This window comes from Mustela putorius, unplaced genomic scaffold (genome assembly GCF_011764305.1).
Source record: "Mustela putorius furo isolate JIRA1106 unplaced genomic scaffold, ASM1176430v1.1 tig00003927_pilon_pilon_pilon, whole genome shotgun sequence".
Taxonomy (NCBI): Eukaryota; Metazoa; Chordata; class Mammalia; order Carnivora; family Mustelidae; genus Mustela; species Mustela putorius.
In genome coordinates, this window is record NW_025422072.1 from 1,507,783 (window position 1) to 1,524,145 (window position 16,363).

The window sequence follows — 16,363 nt, forward strand, 5'->3', positions numbered from 1 at the left end:
TACAGCACTCAACTGAAGTGGGCATTATTCAATTAGTAAATCTATCCAGTGTTTACATCAAATGTTTCAAAAGCAGAATGGAGGACATGGGTGATGAGAATATAGACAAAAAATAGATTTAAATGGCCAGGGCTTAAGTTACAAGTTCAAGTCACTTCCAGTTTGGAATTATCAGTCACCAAATATATAGGTTTGATTTTTGGCTTACCATATAATATTGACCTGATTTTGGACATGGAAAATGTTTGAAAAAAATCGTTTGCTGATGCAACAAGTTTATACCAAACACCTAGTAAGGGGGAAAACTATAGTAAATACTGAGTGTTTATGTGGGGAGTAGGAATGTGCTGTCACAAATGGATCCTACTACTGGAAAGGAGGTTAAGGTGCATAAAAATGATTATATGAGATAAACCATAGCAGGTATGGTAAAAGAGGTTCATATATAATGCCATGAGAGATCAGTTATAATATTAACAATCTTGGGAAGTAGAATGCAAAGAAGAGGGATTAAAGATGACATCGAAGTATTAACTACGTAATTTAGAAGACAGAGTACCATTAAAAAATAATGAAAAAAGAGTTAGTAAAAGGAGACAATATATTCAGGTTTAGACATATGTCTCATATGTAAGTAGAGATGTCTAGCATGCAAATGAAGATTGGAATTCATTAATGAGCTCAGTTTGGAGGTGTAAGATCTAGGATATAAACATGAATACTGGGCAATCTACTGGGTACTCTGAGAGTAGAGGAGCATTAAATCAGAGAAGGACTCAAGAAAGCTTTTAATAGCAGATGGTGTCTAATTTTAGAAGATGGAGAGAACTGGTTCTATACAGATGAGTAAACACATGGGGAGGAATGGTGGTAGAGAAAGCATGGATGAATGCAAGCATATAGCGCACGGCATATCTAAAGCAAAGGATGTGTGCCTGGGCAGAGTAGGATTTGAAATCAGTAAAAGAATCAGGAACCAGATTTTAAAGGATGTGATGCCCTAAGCCATGGAATTTAAACCATCTTGAAAGCCACAACACACCATGAAAAGATTTTCAAACAGGAGCAATATGGTCTGATTTAATTTTTAGAAGATAATTTTATCTAATGAGGAAATGAGATGGAGGAGAGTAACCAGTTTGGAGGACAAATAATCAGTTTGGAGGCCACAGCAATAATCTGTGGTTGACCTAAGGCAGTGGGACAAAGAAAAGAAAGAGAAGACTCTGTGAGCTATTAAAAAAAAGGCGGAATGTTTCAGGGCTTAGTAACTAAGCAGATGTGTGTGGGGATATTGAAAAGAGGAGTCTAAAGAACAACTTTGAAGTTTTTGGCTGGGCAGATGGTGGTAGTTGTGGAATGAAGAGAAATTAATCTGAAGGGAAAGGTGAGGTATCTGAAAACACTGCATTTGAGGTAGATAACCATGAACCATCTAAGTAAATGTGCTTAGAAGGCAACTGGACGTATCAGTCTAGAATACAGCTAGAGGACTGAACTAGAGATACATATTTGAGCTACCGATGGTGAAGATGTGAAATGATGCTGTCAAAGAAGAATGTATAGAGTGAGAGCAGACGACAGAAGATGGAGTCCAAGAACATCTCTATTTAAGGCACAAGGAGAGAAAAGAAATCTGTGTTAGAAGCAGAGAGCCAACATTAAAGAAAACCAGGAAAGGCTGATACAGAATGGGAGGTAGGAAAGTATTTCAAAATAAGGGTATTTTCAGGGCACCTGGGTGGCTCAGTGGGTTAAGCCTCTGTCTTCATCTCAGGTCATGATCTCAGGGTCCTGGGATCGAGTCCCACATCGGGCTCTCTGCTCAGCAGGGAGCCTGCTTCCTCCTCTCTCTCTGCCTGCTGCTCTGCCTACTTGTGATTTCTCTCTCTGTGTGTCAAATAAATAAATAAAATCTTAAAAAAAAAAAAAAGAGAGAGAGAAGAACTTCAAGGCATTTGGTTGCACTAGGATCGAGCCCCTCATCTGGCTCTCTGCTCAGTGGGGAGCCTGCTTCTCCCACCCCCACGCCTGCCTCTCTGCCTACTTGTGATCTCTCTCTCTGTGTCAAATAAATAAATGAAATCTTAAAAAAAAAAAAAAAAGAATAAGGGTGTTTTCAATAGTCATAAATGCCAGCATATTCAAATAAAATTAAGAAAAAAGATAACTGGCTAGGCAACCTTCAACAGAATGGTGAGAACAGAAATCAGATTATACTGGAGTGAAATAAAAGGTAAGGAAGTAGTGAAAGTAACTGTTTTTTGTTTTTTTTTTTTTTAAGAGGCTCAATGTGTATATAAAAAAGAGAAATACCAATATACAGAATTAGGGATCAAAGGAGGTATTTATTATTACTATGATATAAGATGGGAGAAAATGGAATAACTTGATATGTTAAGAGATAAGCCACTGAAGAGGAAGAGTTAAAGACAGAGAGAAGTAACAGGTTCTAAAACAGAAAGGGAAATTATTCTTGGACCACAGATAAAATATATTTTACTAAACTAGGAGGAAAGCACAAGTGTGCTAATGTTTGCAGGTAAAAAGAAAGGAAGTAGGAAAGTTCTCACTTGATGGCTTGACTCTCATAGATAGAGTAGGAAACAAAGTCATTTATAGAAGTGAAGGTAACAGTGGTAGTTTAAAATCTAAGGCTAAGAGGTAAAAAACTGGAAAAGCTTTGGGGGACCTGGATGACTCACTTAGTTACGGTCTGACTCTTGGTTTTGGCTCAGGTCATGGTCTCATGGGATGTACAATCAAGCCCCACATCAGACTTGGCACTCAGCGAGGTGTGTTTGAGATTGTCTCCCTCTGACCCTCCCCCTACCTGCACTCACTAAATAAATCTTAAAAACAACAACAGCAACAACAACACAACAACAACAACAAAACAAAACAGAAAAGCTTCTAGGAAATGGTTAGGAAGTGATCAGAGTTAACCACTTGGGAATGTCCTGGATCTATAGTAGTACTGATGTACTGATCTGCATGTCTGCATGATCCATTTTGGTAGAGCTCAACAAGCCAGGTAAAGAAACAGTAGTACAGGTTGCTGGATGGCTAAGATGGAAAACCACATGGTAATAATGTATGAATAATAAAAGTGTATATAAAAATAAAAATTCATGTAGGCTGGCATAGATCAGGAAGGGAGGAGAACCATGAAGGACAAGGTAATTTAAGAAACTGAGTAGGGATCTTAAATAGTCTAAAAAGCAAATGAGAATAAGGGAGTGAGAAAGAAGGGTAGGATATTTTAGTCTCAGAATAGAATACTGTGTGAAATTTCAGGGATGGAATAGAGCCATGGGTATGGGTTTAAAATGGAGTAGAATGGAACATTCCCACAGTGGAGAAAGGTTCTTCGTGCTTGATAATCATCTAAAGGGTTGACTTCATCAAATCACCAAAAATGATTCCAAGATTATGGATATTAAGATCGAAGAATGGGGGGCACCTGGGTGGCTCAGTGAGTTAAGCAGCTGCCTTCGGCTCAGGTCATGATCTCAGGGTCCTGGGATCGAGCCCCGCATCGGGTTCTCTGCTCAGCAGGGAGCTTCCTCCTCTCTCTCTGCCTGCCTCTCTGCCTGCTTGTGATCTCTCTCTGTCAAATAAATAAATAAAATCTTAAAAAAAAAATCGAAGAATGGTATCTTCTCCTGAGCATAACTGTATATTTGTCAATGAATTCTTATGAGAGATCTCACTGAATATGTGAGCAGTGACCAGGAGATCATTGTATTAAAGATGACCAAAAGGCAGCAGGGTTTGGAGGGTACAAACCTCACAGGATAGTTTTATGACAGTAGAGGAATAATGATTGCAGCTAGAAATGGAAAGCAAGAGGACTATTTTCTCCACTCTAGGTGGTACTCAGTAAATGAAAAATTGAGGTTCTCCTGTAGAACGGTTTAGCACAGTATGATTTGTGGGATCTGGCCAGCTGCCTTTTTTGGGGGGGGGGGGATAAAGTGTTTTTGTTGTTGTTGTTGTTTTTAATTTTTTGTTGGATCTGAGCCACACCCATTTGCTTATGTATTGTCTAGGGCTGTTTTTGTTCTACATTGGTATGCTGAGTAGCTGCAACAGAGATCACATGGCCTGCAAAGCCAAAATATTTACTATCTGGCCCTTAGGGGAAAAGTTTGCCAGCTTCTGCTCTACAGCCAAGGGGAGTGGGGAAATTGGGGTGTGGTGGGAAGTATCCAGGTTTCACTTATGTCTCCATGTTCATAAGAGTAGAGACAGCATTCTTCAAAGAAGAATATGAAGTCCGTCTCTTCCCCTCAAATAGAGATTTCAAAAGACAAAGTGGAAAGAATATGGTAGGGAGACATAAGTGTGAAACTGGTAAAGTAGTAGTTGAGTACCTCAGGTTGTGAAAGCCTGGAATATAAAGCAAGATGGGGAATCTAATAATCAGTTAATAAGAGATGAGTAACAAGATTCATCCAGTAATGGGAATTTGTAGAAGGAATAACTATAAATAGTTTAGTTTCTAGGGGCACCTTGGTGGCTCAGTCAGTTGAGCGTCTGACTCTTTTTAATTTTAGCCCAGGTCATGGTCTCAGGATGGCGAGACTGGGTCAACAAGCTGGGCTCTGTGATGGGTATGGAGCTTTCTTAAGATTCTCTCTCTCTTTCTCTCTCTCTCCTTCGGCTCCCTCCTCCTCAAATAGTTTTTGATATTTTACAGAAAAGTTTTATAGTCCTTGGATAGGAAGGCAGAAGAATATGTGACAGTTTATTTAAAAGGGTTGAGGACTAGGGCAAGAGGACCAAAGAGCTAGGACATGCAAAGGCCCAGTTCAAAAACTGACTCACAATTGGTACTGAATTATAAATGTTAAAAAGTTTAAGATAATTTCTTTCTTTCTTTTTTTGAGATTTTATTTATTTATTTGACAGACAGAGAGAGAGAAGGCATATGCAGGAGGAGCGGCACACAGAGAGAGATGGGGGAGCCCAATGCGGGGCTTGATCCCAGGACCCTGAGATAATAACCTGAGCTGAAGGCAGACGCTTACTGGACTGAGCCACTCAAGTGCCCCTAGGATAATCTCAAAGTACCTGTGTTTATACAACACAAATATGATCATGTAAAAAAAAAAATCAAACAACCATGTTAATTGTAACTCCTATTTCATAATTAAAAAATTATAACTGATTAATAGTTTTTTAACCCACTGAGCCACCCAGGTGCCCTGATTAATAGTTTTTTAATCACCAGAAAGACATGTTGATAATTTGCTAAAGGTTGATTTTTAAAAAAGATTTTCAAGTGAATGTTTTTCAAAACTGTTAACTATATACTTACCTGCTTTATTACTAAGCTTGTATAAGAAAGTTTGGCGAGGGTCTGAGTGATCTCGACATGTCAGTTGTAAAAGAGAACCTGATTTTTTCCATTTCTGCATGAACCATAGACCTACAGAGTTACAAATGATATGTGAATAATACTGGAAATACAGGGTAGCATATGCCAAGATTATTAATTTTAGTATATATTTCACTTCAAAAATGAGATCTACCAAACTAGCATTTTCTTAACTAATAAAAAATATATTTGTAAATTATTTCCTTTTTCTGATAACAAATATAAACACATACATTTAAGTTAGCTATGGGTAAATGGTGGTTGATAGAGAGCTTGCTATTTCGATCACATTCACTAATGAAATAGATAATGATTCAAGGACAAATTTGGGGAAAGTGTACCTTTAGATATATTTTTCAAATTATAAAGAAGCACAGATGGAAAAAACTTCACAGTAGTAGATCCAAACGCTTAAGCACTGAGTGTTTTAGTCTAGAGATAAATATAGATATGGTAGACAAACTGTATAAGGACTAACTCTTACAATGAGCAATTGGTTAATGTTTTCTAGTAATAGCTGAATATAATGAAGATTTATTTGCTTGCTTGTTTGTTTGTTTATTTATTTATTGGGGAGGGACAGGGGAGAGGGACCCCGAGATCATGACTTGAGCTGAAATGAAGACTTGAATGCTTAACCAACTGAGCCAGAGGTACCTCTTAAGTTTCATATTTAATTGTATTTCTTTGTATTATCAGTTACGCATATTTAAATGCATCTTCCCCTTAATTAAGAGAAACCCTAATCATTCTCTGGAACAGGTTTTCAAGATTGTGCAAAATATTAATTTCCACTTTTATTGTTTCTAATATTAGAGAGGGGAACAGGGCAAGAAAAGAGAAAAAAACCTCTTTAATTGATTAAATCTTGTAAGCCTATTTGGGGAACAGTTTAGTGAAAAAAGAAATTCAAAGTACTGCATCCTATTTACATAGGGTTCTATTTTACATTACTTATAGATTTCATCTTTTTCATGCCCTCTTTTTAAAAAAACTAAAAATCTAGAACTAGATGTTTGTGGATACCATAGTCTGGAACAGGATACAAGGAAAATAGAATGGTTTGTCAATGAAAGTGAAAGAGAAAATGGAAGAGTTTCAAGCCTCAATGCAGAGAGAAAGAATATAATCTACTTTATTCTCACAATGGGAATCAATGGACTAAACTATAAAAACTACTTAAAAAAATCTAAGGGAAAAAAACCATACCAAACAAAAGGCAAATTAAGTATCAGATCTTTCTTGATGAGAATATTCACTCTAATCAAAATTGTCTTAACTTTCCTTTTAAGTTTTAAAATATTTTAGAAATTATTTTCTCATAACATCCCTTTGTTATCAAACCAAAATCAGAGTTAAAATTCTATATATAATATTCTGTAACTTTATAATATATTAAATAAAGGTATTTAATTTTTATCTGCTCAACTGATGGAACAACAGAACAGCCTGTTTTTAAGATAAACATATACTGAAAATATTTAGATAGTTTAATAAAAATTAGTTCAAAACACTCTTGTCACTTTTGATACATATCATCTCAATATGATAACATTCATTTTCTGAAATGACTTTTATTGATTTATTTCATGTACAGGACGAAACAGAAAAATTTCTACATCTTTTTTTTTTTTTTTCTTCATAAAATTCCAAGTATGTGACAGGTCAGCTTTAAATAAATACCAGAAAACTTTAAATTTGTATTTAAATTTTCTCCCCATGCCATATTTTTTATACTGAACAATAAAACTTGTTACCTGTATTAACAAGAGCACTGCTATTGTAGAGTGTACCAAGGTGAGGTCCAGAAAGAGATAAAAAGGTATGAAGTTTGTTGAGGTAATATCTAAACCTTGGCCTTGTAAGCACTGAGCGGATTATTAAATTGCCCAACGAATGTCCAATAAAGCTTTAAGAAAAAAAAAAGACATTTCTCCCATAGTATTAATTTAAAAAAAAAATATTAAAGCTGATACCTCTATACACAGATGTGACATACCAAGTATCTGGAAATTTCTAATATGTTTTAAAGCTATGTTCTGATACTTTGAAATGATGTAACTTATATTTTGAAGGAAAAAAATGTGAGAATGTGGTAGAAAATTTCTACTATATAATTTAAATGTTTATCGAAATAAGATATTACTTATATGAACATTTTAATTCATAGTTATAACTGCTTAGAAATAAATACATTTTAAAAGTAACTATAAATTAACTAGATGATAAATTTGCCTCCTTAGGCACACGTGCCAATTACTACTAATTGAGTCATGATTTAAAGCAAAATAATGAAATTGTACCTATAAAGGATAGCTTAGGAAAAATTATATACCCATTTCATTTACTTTCTGGTCTATACCCTAAAATTTATAAAGCATCTCACCTTTATTAAGGAATGATTTAAATCAAAAGAGCCTTTTTACTTATCATCATTATGCAATAGATGGTATATTAGTCCCTGGGGATAATTAACAATGCAAGAAGAGAGTTTGAAAGCTGTCTTAAACTGGTTTACCGATATAGCTAGTGAGTAGCTCAGGATAAACTTCCCTCCCAAATTGGAAGTTCCTGAAGCTGTGGGGTGAGAGTTATGATTGCAACTAACAGTCCTCAATTAACCAGATCAGGCTTTTGAATAATGGTTAATTATAACTACTAATTTAATCTAAAAGAGGTAATGTGTTTGTGGATAAATGAAAACTGAAATATTATTTTCTCATCATAATATAATAAGTGAATAAAAGGAATATAAGATCACTGTAGAAAATTCAGTAAATAAAATTTTAAAATCCATAAATGAAGAGAATTAGAATAAGAAAATACATCTCTCCTCCCTCCTAACATACTTGCATCTCCACCCATTTTAAAATAAATGTTTTTTTAAATGACTTCAAATAAAAACCCATTTATCTCTCTTTTTAGTGCTTATTCTCCATAATTCAAACTGGAAACAAATGCTTTCAAAAGCCTATGGTTATAAGAGCCCAGTTTCTTCCTCTAATCTAGTTGAGATACGAAGGTAACCATTATTCTACTTTTTGAGGCAGAAAGATTAGTTTTGACTTTTTCTTTAAGTCCTACTGTACCAGAGGAAACAAATATTTTTCTATCGCCCATGTCTACCCACAGTATCTGCTTGAATTATGAGACACATATTGCTTTGACCATCTTGCTTGTGGAAAACTGACTCACAAAGTAGAGTTAGGAGAACTTGAAAGTAATTTTTTGTTTCATTTGTTTGTATATATCCATTGCCCTAAAATCTTTCTTTTTGAGATACAATTCACACACACATTCATCCATTAAAATGTATAATTTAATGGTTCTTAGTATATTCAAAGTTGTGCAACCACCACAAGAGATTTTGGAACATTTTCTCCACTTCAAAATACCCCTGAATCCTTTAGCTATTACGGGCGCCATCTGCCATCTCCCCCAGCCCTAAGTAATCATTAATCTACTCCTGTCTCAAGAGATTTGCTATTCTGAATAATTCATATAAATGGAATCATATGTGGTCTTTCCCTAAAATTTTTTAAATTTTTCCTTTTCTCTTTAAATTAGGCAAACTGAATTGTGGTCTCCTATATTTCATAACAGGGCAACAAAACTACCACAAATTCTGTTTAATTTTTCTGTTTCTATTTAATGTTTTCTGTTTAATTCATAGAGACATAAAGGTATGTTAATTAATATTACAGAGAATTATCAAAGTTACCTTATTTTTGAGACTGTTAGGCTATATATCTGAATATACTGTATGATCTCATCCAGAAGGCGATCAGTCATACTATCAAAGTCAGCAAAAGTATCATTCTGAATAAAGAAAAACAGACATATATTATGGTGAATATGAATAATCACAGGAAAAACAATATAAACATTATTTTTGATTTAGGTGCTGAAAATATGGTTAAGATGGGTGGTTTTTAGAGAAGCTGGTGAATAATATTCATTATATGAAGTGAGCAAAAGTGAAATTTCCAGGAAAAGAAAAAATTCAGTGTTATTAATAATACTTGCTTCATTAGTTCTTTTGCCCAATACCCACATTTAACTTAAGGTTATTTATAATGGTTTAATTAATGAAATTTTTGCATAGAAATGTGAAATTCTAGAAATTTTGTGCATGTGAAGAGCTCATAAGCCAAATTATAAATCATCTCATTTCAATTTTGTTAGTATATGCATTAATGTGAAATTTCATACAAATCAGAAAAATTATTTCTATTAGTATAAGCATTTTGTAGTAAACAATTAGGTAGAAACTAGTACAAAAAATATTTGCTTCCATTGAAAACATGTCATAATATTGTACCTGATTTCTCTCAGACATAAGAAAATCAATTCTTCCCCCCGGCAGTCCAAGTTCAATGTAAGTTTTTACTAATCGGAGATCTGCACTGTTACCTAGAAAATAAAGAAAATGAAAAATTACGTCTGAAGGACAAGATAAAGTAAAATGTACAAAGTACATCATTGTTTATTTGAAGAGAAGTATATGCTTGCTGCCAGTTTTGAACAGACAGTACAACCTGAAATAGTGTTCTCAATTTCCATGTCAAGGCTGATTTCAAGCAGCCATACAGTATAATTCAACAATTTACTTCTTAGGAATTTTGGTGACATTGCTGCTTTTGTTTTCCCACCTGATGGTGTTTTTATTAATTGTTAGCTTTGGAGACTACTGGCTGTGGTCACTGTGAATGACTTATGGAAGTACTCCTTCTATCATTACTATAGTTGATTATTTAAAAAACCTTGAATGCAGTTTTTTTTTTAAGATTTATTTATTTATTTGAGAGAGCGAGACAGTGAGGAAGAGGGGCAGAGACAGAGGAAGATGGAGAGAGAATCCGAAGCAGACTCCACACTGAGTGTGGACCCTGACACAGAGCTCCATCTTATGAACCTGAGATCATGGACCTGAGCCAAAATCAAGTTAAGATGCTCAACCAATTGCGCCATCCAGGCACCCTTTGAATGCATTTTAGATTCAGATTTAACCTGTTCACTTTTTAAAAAAAATTTCTTATATATTTTATTGTGCTGAGACTTTAGTCATATTTCTGGGTCTCCTCTTTTTTTTTAAATTTTTTAATATTTTTATAAACATATATTTTTAGCCCCAGGGGTACAGGTCTCTGAATCACCAGGTTTACACACTTCACAGCACTCACCACAGTGCACACCCCCCACCCCAATGTCTATAACCACACCACCCTCTCCTGACCCCCCTCAACCCAGCAACCCTCAGTTTGTTCTGTGAGATTAAGAGTCTCTTATGGTTTGCCTCCTTCCCAATCCCATCTTGCTTCATTTATTCTTTTCCTACCCCCCAAACCTCCCACGTTGAATCTCCACTTCCTCATATCAGGGAGATCATATGATAGTTGGCTTTATCCGATTGACTTATTTCGCTAAGCATAATACCCTCTAGTTCCATCCACCCTGCTGTAAATGGCAAGATTTCATTTCTTCTGATGGCTGCATAATATTCCATTGTATATATATATATATATACAACCTCCTCTTTATCCATTCATCTGTTGATAGACCTCTAGGTTCTTTCCATAGTTTGGCTATTGTGGACATTGCTGCTATAAACATTAAGGTGCATGTGCCCCTTCAGATCACTACGTTTGTACCTTTAGGGTAAATACCCAGTAATGCAATTGCTGGATCATAGGGTAGCTCTATTTTCAACTTTTTGAGGAACCTCCATGCTGTTTTCCAGAGTGGTTGCACCAGCTTGCATTTCCACCAGCAGTGTAGGAGGGTTCCCCTTTCTCTGCATTCTTGCTAGCATCTGTCATTTCCTGCCTTGTTAATTCTAGCCATTCTGACTGGTGTGAGGTGGTATCTCATTGTGGTTCTGATTGTATTTCCCTGATGCCGAGTGATGTGGAACACTTTTTCATGTGTCTGTTGGCCACCTGGATGTCTTCTTTGCAGAAATGTCTGTTCATGTCTTCTGCCCATTTCTTCATTGGATTATTTGTTCTTTGGGTGTTGAGTTTGCTAAGCTCTTTATAGTTTTTGGATACTAGCTCTTTATCGGATATGTCATTTGCAAATATCTTCTCCCATTCTGTCAGTTGTCTGTTGGTTTTGCTGTGCAAAAGCTTTTGATCTCGATGAAATCCCAATTGTTCATTTTTGCCCTTGCTTCCCTTGCCTTTCATGACGTTCCTAGGAAGAAGTTGTAGCACCTAGGTCGAAGAGGTTGCTGCCTGTGGTCTCCTCAAGGATTTTGATGGATTCCTTTCTCACATTGAGGTCCTTCTTCCATTGTGAGTCTATTTTCATGTGTGGTGTAAGGAAATGGTCCAATTTCATTTTTCTGCATGTGGCTGTCCAATTTTCCCAACACCATTTGTTGAAGAGGCTGTCTTTTTTCCATTGGACATTCTTTCCTGCTTTGTCGAAGATTCGTTGACCATAGAGTTGAGGGTCCATTTCTGGGCTCTCTGTTCTGTTCCATTTATCTATGTGTCTATTTTTGTGCCAGTACCACACTGTCTTGATGATGACAGCTTTTAAGAGAGCTTGAAGTCTGGAATTGTGATGCCACCAACTTTGGCTTTCTTCTTCAATATTCCTTTGGCTATTCGAGGTCTTTTCTGGTCTAGGATTATTTGTTCCATTTCTTTGAAAAAAATTGATGGGCTTTTGATAGTGATTGCATTAAATGTATAGATTGCTTTAGGTAGCATAGACATTTTCACAATATCTGTTCTTCCAATCCATGAGTATGGAACATTTTTCCATTTCTTTGTGTCTTCCTCAATGTCTTTCGTGAGTACTTTATAGTTTTCTGAGTATAGATTCTTTGCCTCTTTGGTTAGGTTTATTCCTAGGTATCTTATAGTTTTAGGTGCAATTGTAAATGGGATTGACTCCTTAATTTCTCTTTCTTCTGTCTTGTTGGTGTTGAGAAATGCAACTGATTTCTGTGCATTGATTTTATATCCTGACACTTTACTGAATTCCTGTACAAGTTCTAGGAGATTTGGAGTGGAGTCTTTTGGGTTTTCCACATATAGTATCATATCATCTGCAAAGAGTGATAGTTTGACTTCTTCTTTGCTGATTTGGATTCTTTTAATTTCTTTTTGTTGTCTGATTGCTGAGGCTAGGACTTCTAGTACTATGTTGAATAGCAGTGGTGATAATGGACATCCCTGCCGTGTTCCTGACCTTAGGGGAAAAGCTTTCAGTTTTTCTCCATCGAGAATGATATTTGCAGTAGGTTTTTCATAGATGGCTTTGATAATATTGAGGTATGTGCCCTCTATCCCTACACTTTGAAGAGTTTTGATCAGGAAGGGATGGTATACTTTGTCAAATGCTTTTTCTGCATCTATTGAGAGTATCATTTGGTTCTTGTTCTTTCTTTTATTTTTTTATTTTTTATTTTTTTTTAAAGATTTTATTTATTTATTTGACAGACAGAGATCACAAATAGGCAGAGAGGCAGGCAGAGAGAGGAGGAAGCAGGCCTCTGGCTGAGCAGAGAGCCCGATGCGGGGCTCGATCCCAGGACCTGGGATCATGACCTGAGCCGAAGGCAGAGACTTTAACCCACTGAGCCACCCAGGCGCCCCCTTTCTTTTATTAATGTATTGTATTACACTGATTGATTTGCGGATGTTGAACCAAACTTGCAGTCCTGGAATAAATTCCACTTGGTCGTGGTTAATAATCTTTTTAATGTACTGTTGGATCCTATTGGCTAGTATTTTGGTGAGAATTTTCACATCTGTGTTCATCAAGGATATTGGTCTGTAATTCTCTTTTTTGATGGGATCCTTTTCTGGTTTTGGGATCAAGGTGATGCTGGCCTCATAAAATGAGTTTGGAAGTTTTCCTTCCATTTCTATTTTTTGGAACAGTTTCAGGAGCATAGGAATTAATTCTTCTTTAAATGTTTGGTAGAATTCCCCTGGGCCTGTTCACTTTCTTTTCATGGTTTTGTAATAGTTGAATAGAAAAAAAATTCCAGGGGGCACCTGGGTGGCTTAATTGGTTAAGCACCTGCCTTTGGCTCAGAAACATAATTCCATTTAAATAACTTAAAGAAGTTTAATTACTAACTTAAAAGATATCTATAAATACTGAAAATGTATTAGATGTAACACATAAATTAAAAAATTATTATCTTTAAAAATTAGTTTAGTGGCTTTTTGGTTAATTCCTTTGGGTTTAATTAGGAATATAAACATGTTATCAATTGCTGAGTTTCTACTTTACCCTTCCAATATTTATATCTTTTAGGTATTTCATGCATTAATAAAGATAATTATTTTATTCCTGATTTTACAAGGAACATCACTAGTGTTACAAAGTAAATGTTTTCCACTGGCTGAGAATGTATATGCTTAATCTCATTAATAAATCACATTAATAATCACATTGAATAAGTCACATTAATAAATGCTATTTAAAACTTAGTTTGGTGCTTAATTGTAAAATTTTTATCAATAGTTTCTTACTTGATTAGTGGATGTAGGTATATTTTATTAATAAATTTCCTCACATATATTTACCTTTGCATTCTGGGAATTAAATCCTAGTTGTTATAGTGACTTAATACATTGATTCAACTTGCTAGAGGTTTTTGGAGACCATTAAAAATTTTGTTATTTACTTATCTGTTTACTTGTTTCTGCAATATTGCTAGAGTATTATTAACTGTATTTATGTCAGATTGGCCAGCTATTCTTTGGGATGTGGGTGTGATATCTTTTCCAGATTTGGTAACAAAGTTAGGTTAACTTCAAAGAATAAAATGAGCTGCATTCCATAATTTTTCCCATTATTCTGGAACAATTTCTATAACAAATTATATAACAATAAGTAATGTATTTCTTAAAAATTTCAAAGAAGAACATGCCAGAGATTCTACTGGGCCAAGCAATCTTTCTTGGGTGATAATCCTTTGAAAATTTCATTACTTGCAGGGGAAGAGGTTAGTATTGGAGACATTTTATTTCTTTTATTTTTTACGGATTTTATTTTATTAGAGAGAGAGAGAGAGCACACAAGCAGGGGGGAGAGAGAGAAGAGGGCCCCCTGCTGAGCAGGGAGCCCAATATGGGCCAAACCCAGGGTCCTGGGATTATGACCTGAGCTGAAGAGAGATGCTTAACTAGGCACCCAGGCACCCTGAGATAATTTTATTTCTTGAGAGTCAAGTTCTTCTTCTTTGTGTGTGTGTATGTGTGTGGGTGTTATGTTAGTGACCATACAGTACATAATTAGTTTTTGATGTAGCTTTCCATGATTCATTGTTTGCGTTTAACACCCAGTGCTCCATGCAATACGTGCCCTCCTTAATACCCATCACCAGGCTCACCCAACCCCCCCACCCTCCTCCCTTCTAAAACCCATTTGTTCCTGGAGAGTCAAGTTCTTTTGTTAAAGAAAAATCTTCAGGGGAGCCTGAAGTGGCTCAGTCAGTTAAGTTTCTGCCTTTGGCCCAGGTCATGATCCCTGGGTGCTGGGATCAAGCCCTGCGTCAGGCTCCCTGCTCACAGGGAACCTTCTTCTCTTTCTCTTCCCTGCTCATACTCTCTCTCACTACCTCTCTCTCTCAAATAAATAAATAAAATCTTTTAAAAATTTTAAAAAATCTTCAATTTCATAACAATTTACTAGTTTAGATCTGTGTTTAGTATTTTTATGTCCACAAAAATCTTTCTTTAATTTCTTCTTATAGATTTATATCATAATGTAGTAATAATATGCTAGTCTAAAGGTATTTGGCATTTTCTAACATAGTTCCTAATCTAGAAAAAACAGTCTGTTGAATAACCAAAATAGCTGCCACAAAACTAGAGCACTAAAGCCAGGTATTCAGGATTTAAATTGTACCCTAATAAATTAGTAAATCTTCAATTCTTAGTACTGATTTCTCTAGCTCATAAGGTTTAAAGCTTCAGACTAAAAGGGCATCAGACTGACTATCAAAGGGAGACAAAATGATTGCCGTGAGGTGACTGCTGAGAAAACCAACAATAGAAGACAGAAAAACCCAAAGTTAAAAGAAATAAAATGCTAGTATATGGATGGATGTCATTTCCAAGGAAAATTTACTTAAAAGGAAATATAACATTATACTTAGCAAAGTTAAGCATATTTTGTTTTAGAATGTATTTAAGATTTAACCAATTTAAAATATTTTCAGTCAAAGATTAAGTTAAACTAGATGAAAAGAAAATATATTGAGTTGCCATGGGTTTTATCCACAGACAGGACATACCATCTAAACCATGTACACAGACAATGAGATGTACACCATCTTCAGAGCCATCCTCTTCTTCCATGCTAAAATAAGGGACTGAGGATGCCAGCAGAGGAACATCACTGTACATGAACCCAGGGAGTTGAAGTTGCTTCAATTCTTCTTTTGCCTGGAGGAAGCTGAAGCAAAATATTATAAGAGATACTCCTTACTAAGTTTTATATTCAGTTTTTAGAATGAAAAAGACAACATGCTGAATTTAGGAAACAGCAGAAGAGGTAATCTTTGGTTTTAAAATAATGAAAATATGTGACACCACCTAAATGATTTAGAAACCGGAGAGTAATTTTCTTTGCTACTGTTAGTATCTACTCTGATCAAATACAAACAATACTTCAAATCTGAAATCACTTGAAATAGTGTTTTAAACTTGAAATCAACTAAGAAAATATTAGGAGTGAAACTACACTTCCTATAAAGTTTTATATTATATAGAAAAGCTGGGAGAAGTACTGGAAGGATGACAATCTGATGCTTATTCTGTAATCAAACCTAAGCCTGTTTGCTGCTTTTTAATTTTACATAAATGGAAAGTAAGGAGCTAGTCTACCTAAAGTGTAACACTGAGAATGGTAGTTACAGTGCTTAGTAGATTAAGTTATTTCTATTTTTCCTCTAGAAATACCAATAGAAAGGAACAGAACCAGGAGGGGGATATGACTACATATAAT

General features: G+C 35.3%; 1 protein-coding gene across 8 annotated transcripts in view; it reads right to left on the minus strand.

Moving 5' to 3' along the window:
- FAM135A (family with sequence similarity 135 member A) overlaps positions 1–16,363 on the minus strand; it is a 131,229-nt gene that overhangs the window by 12,408 nt on the left and 102,458 nt on the right. For all 8 annotated transcript variants that reach the window (XM_004769299.3, XM_004769298.3, XM_004769303.3 and 5 more), the window contains 5 exons: positions 15,651–15,811; positions 9,705–9,796; positions 9,105–9,202; positions 7,141–7,292; positions 5,324–5,434 (listed from right to left, as the gene is read on the minus strand). In XM_004769299.3, the coding sequence (XP_004769356.1) occupies positions 5,324–5,434; positions 7,141–7,292; positions 9,105–9,202; positions 9,705–9,796; positions 15,651–15,811 (614 nt within the window). The remainder of the gene's footprint in view (positions 1–5,323; positions 5,435–7,140; positions 7,293–9,104; positions 9,203–9,704; positions 9,797–15,650; positions 15,812–16,363) is intronic.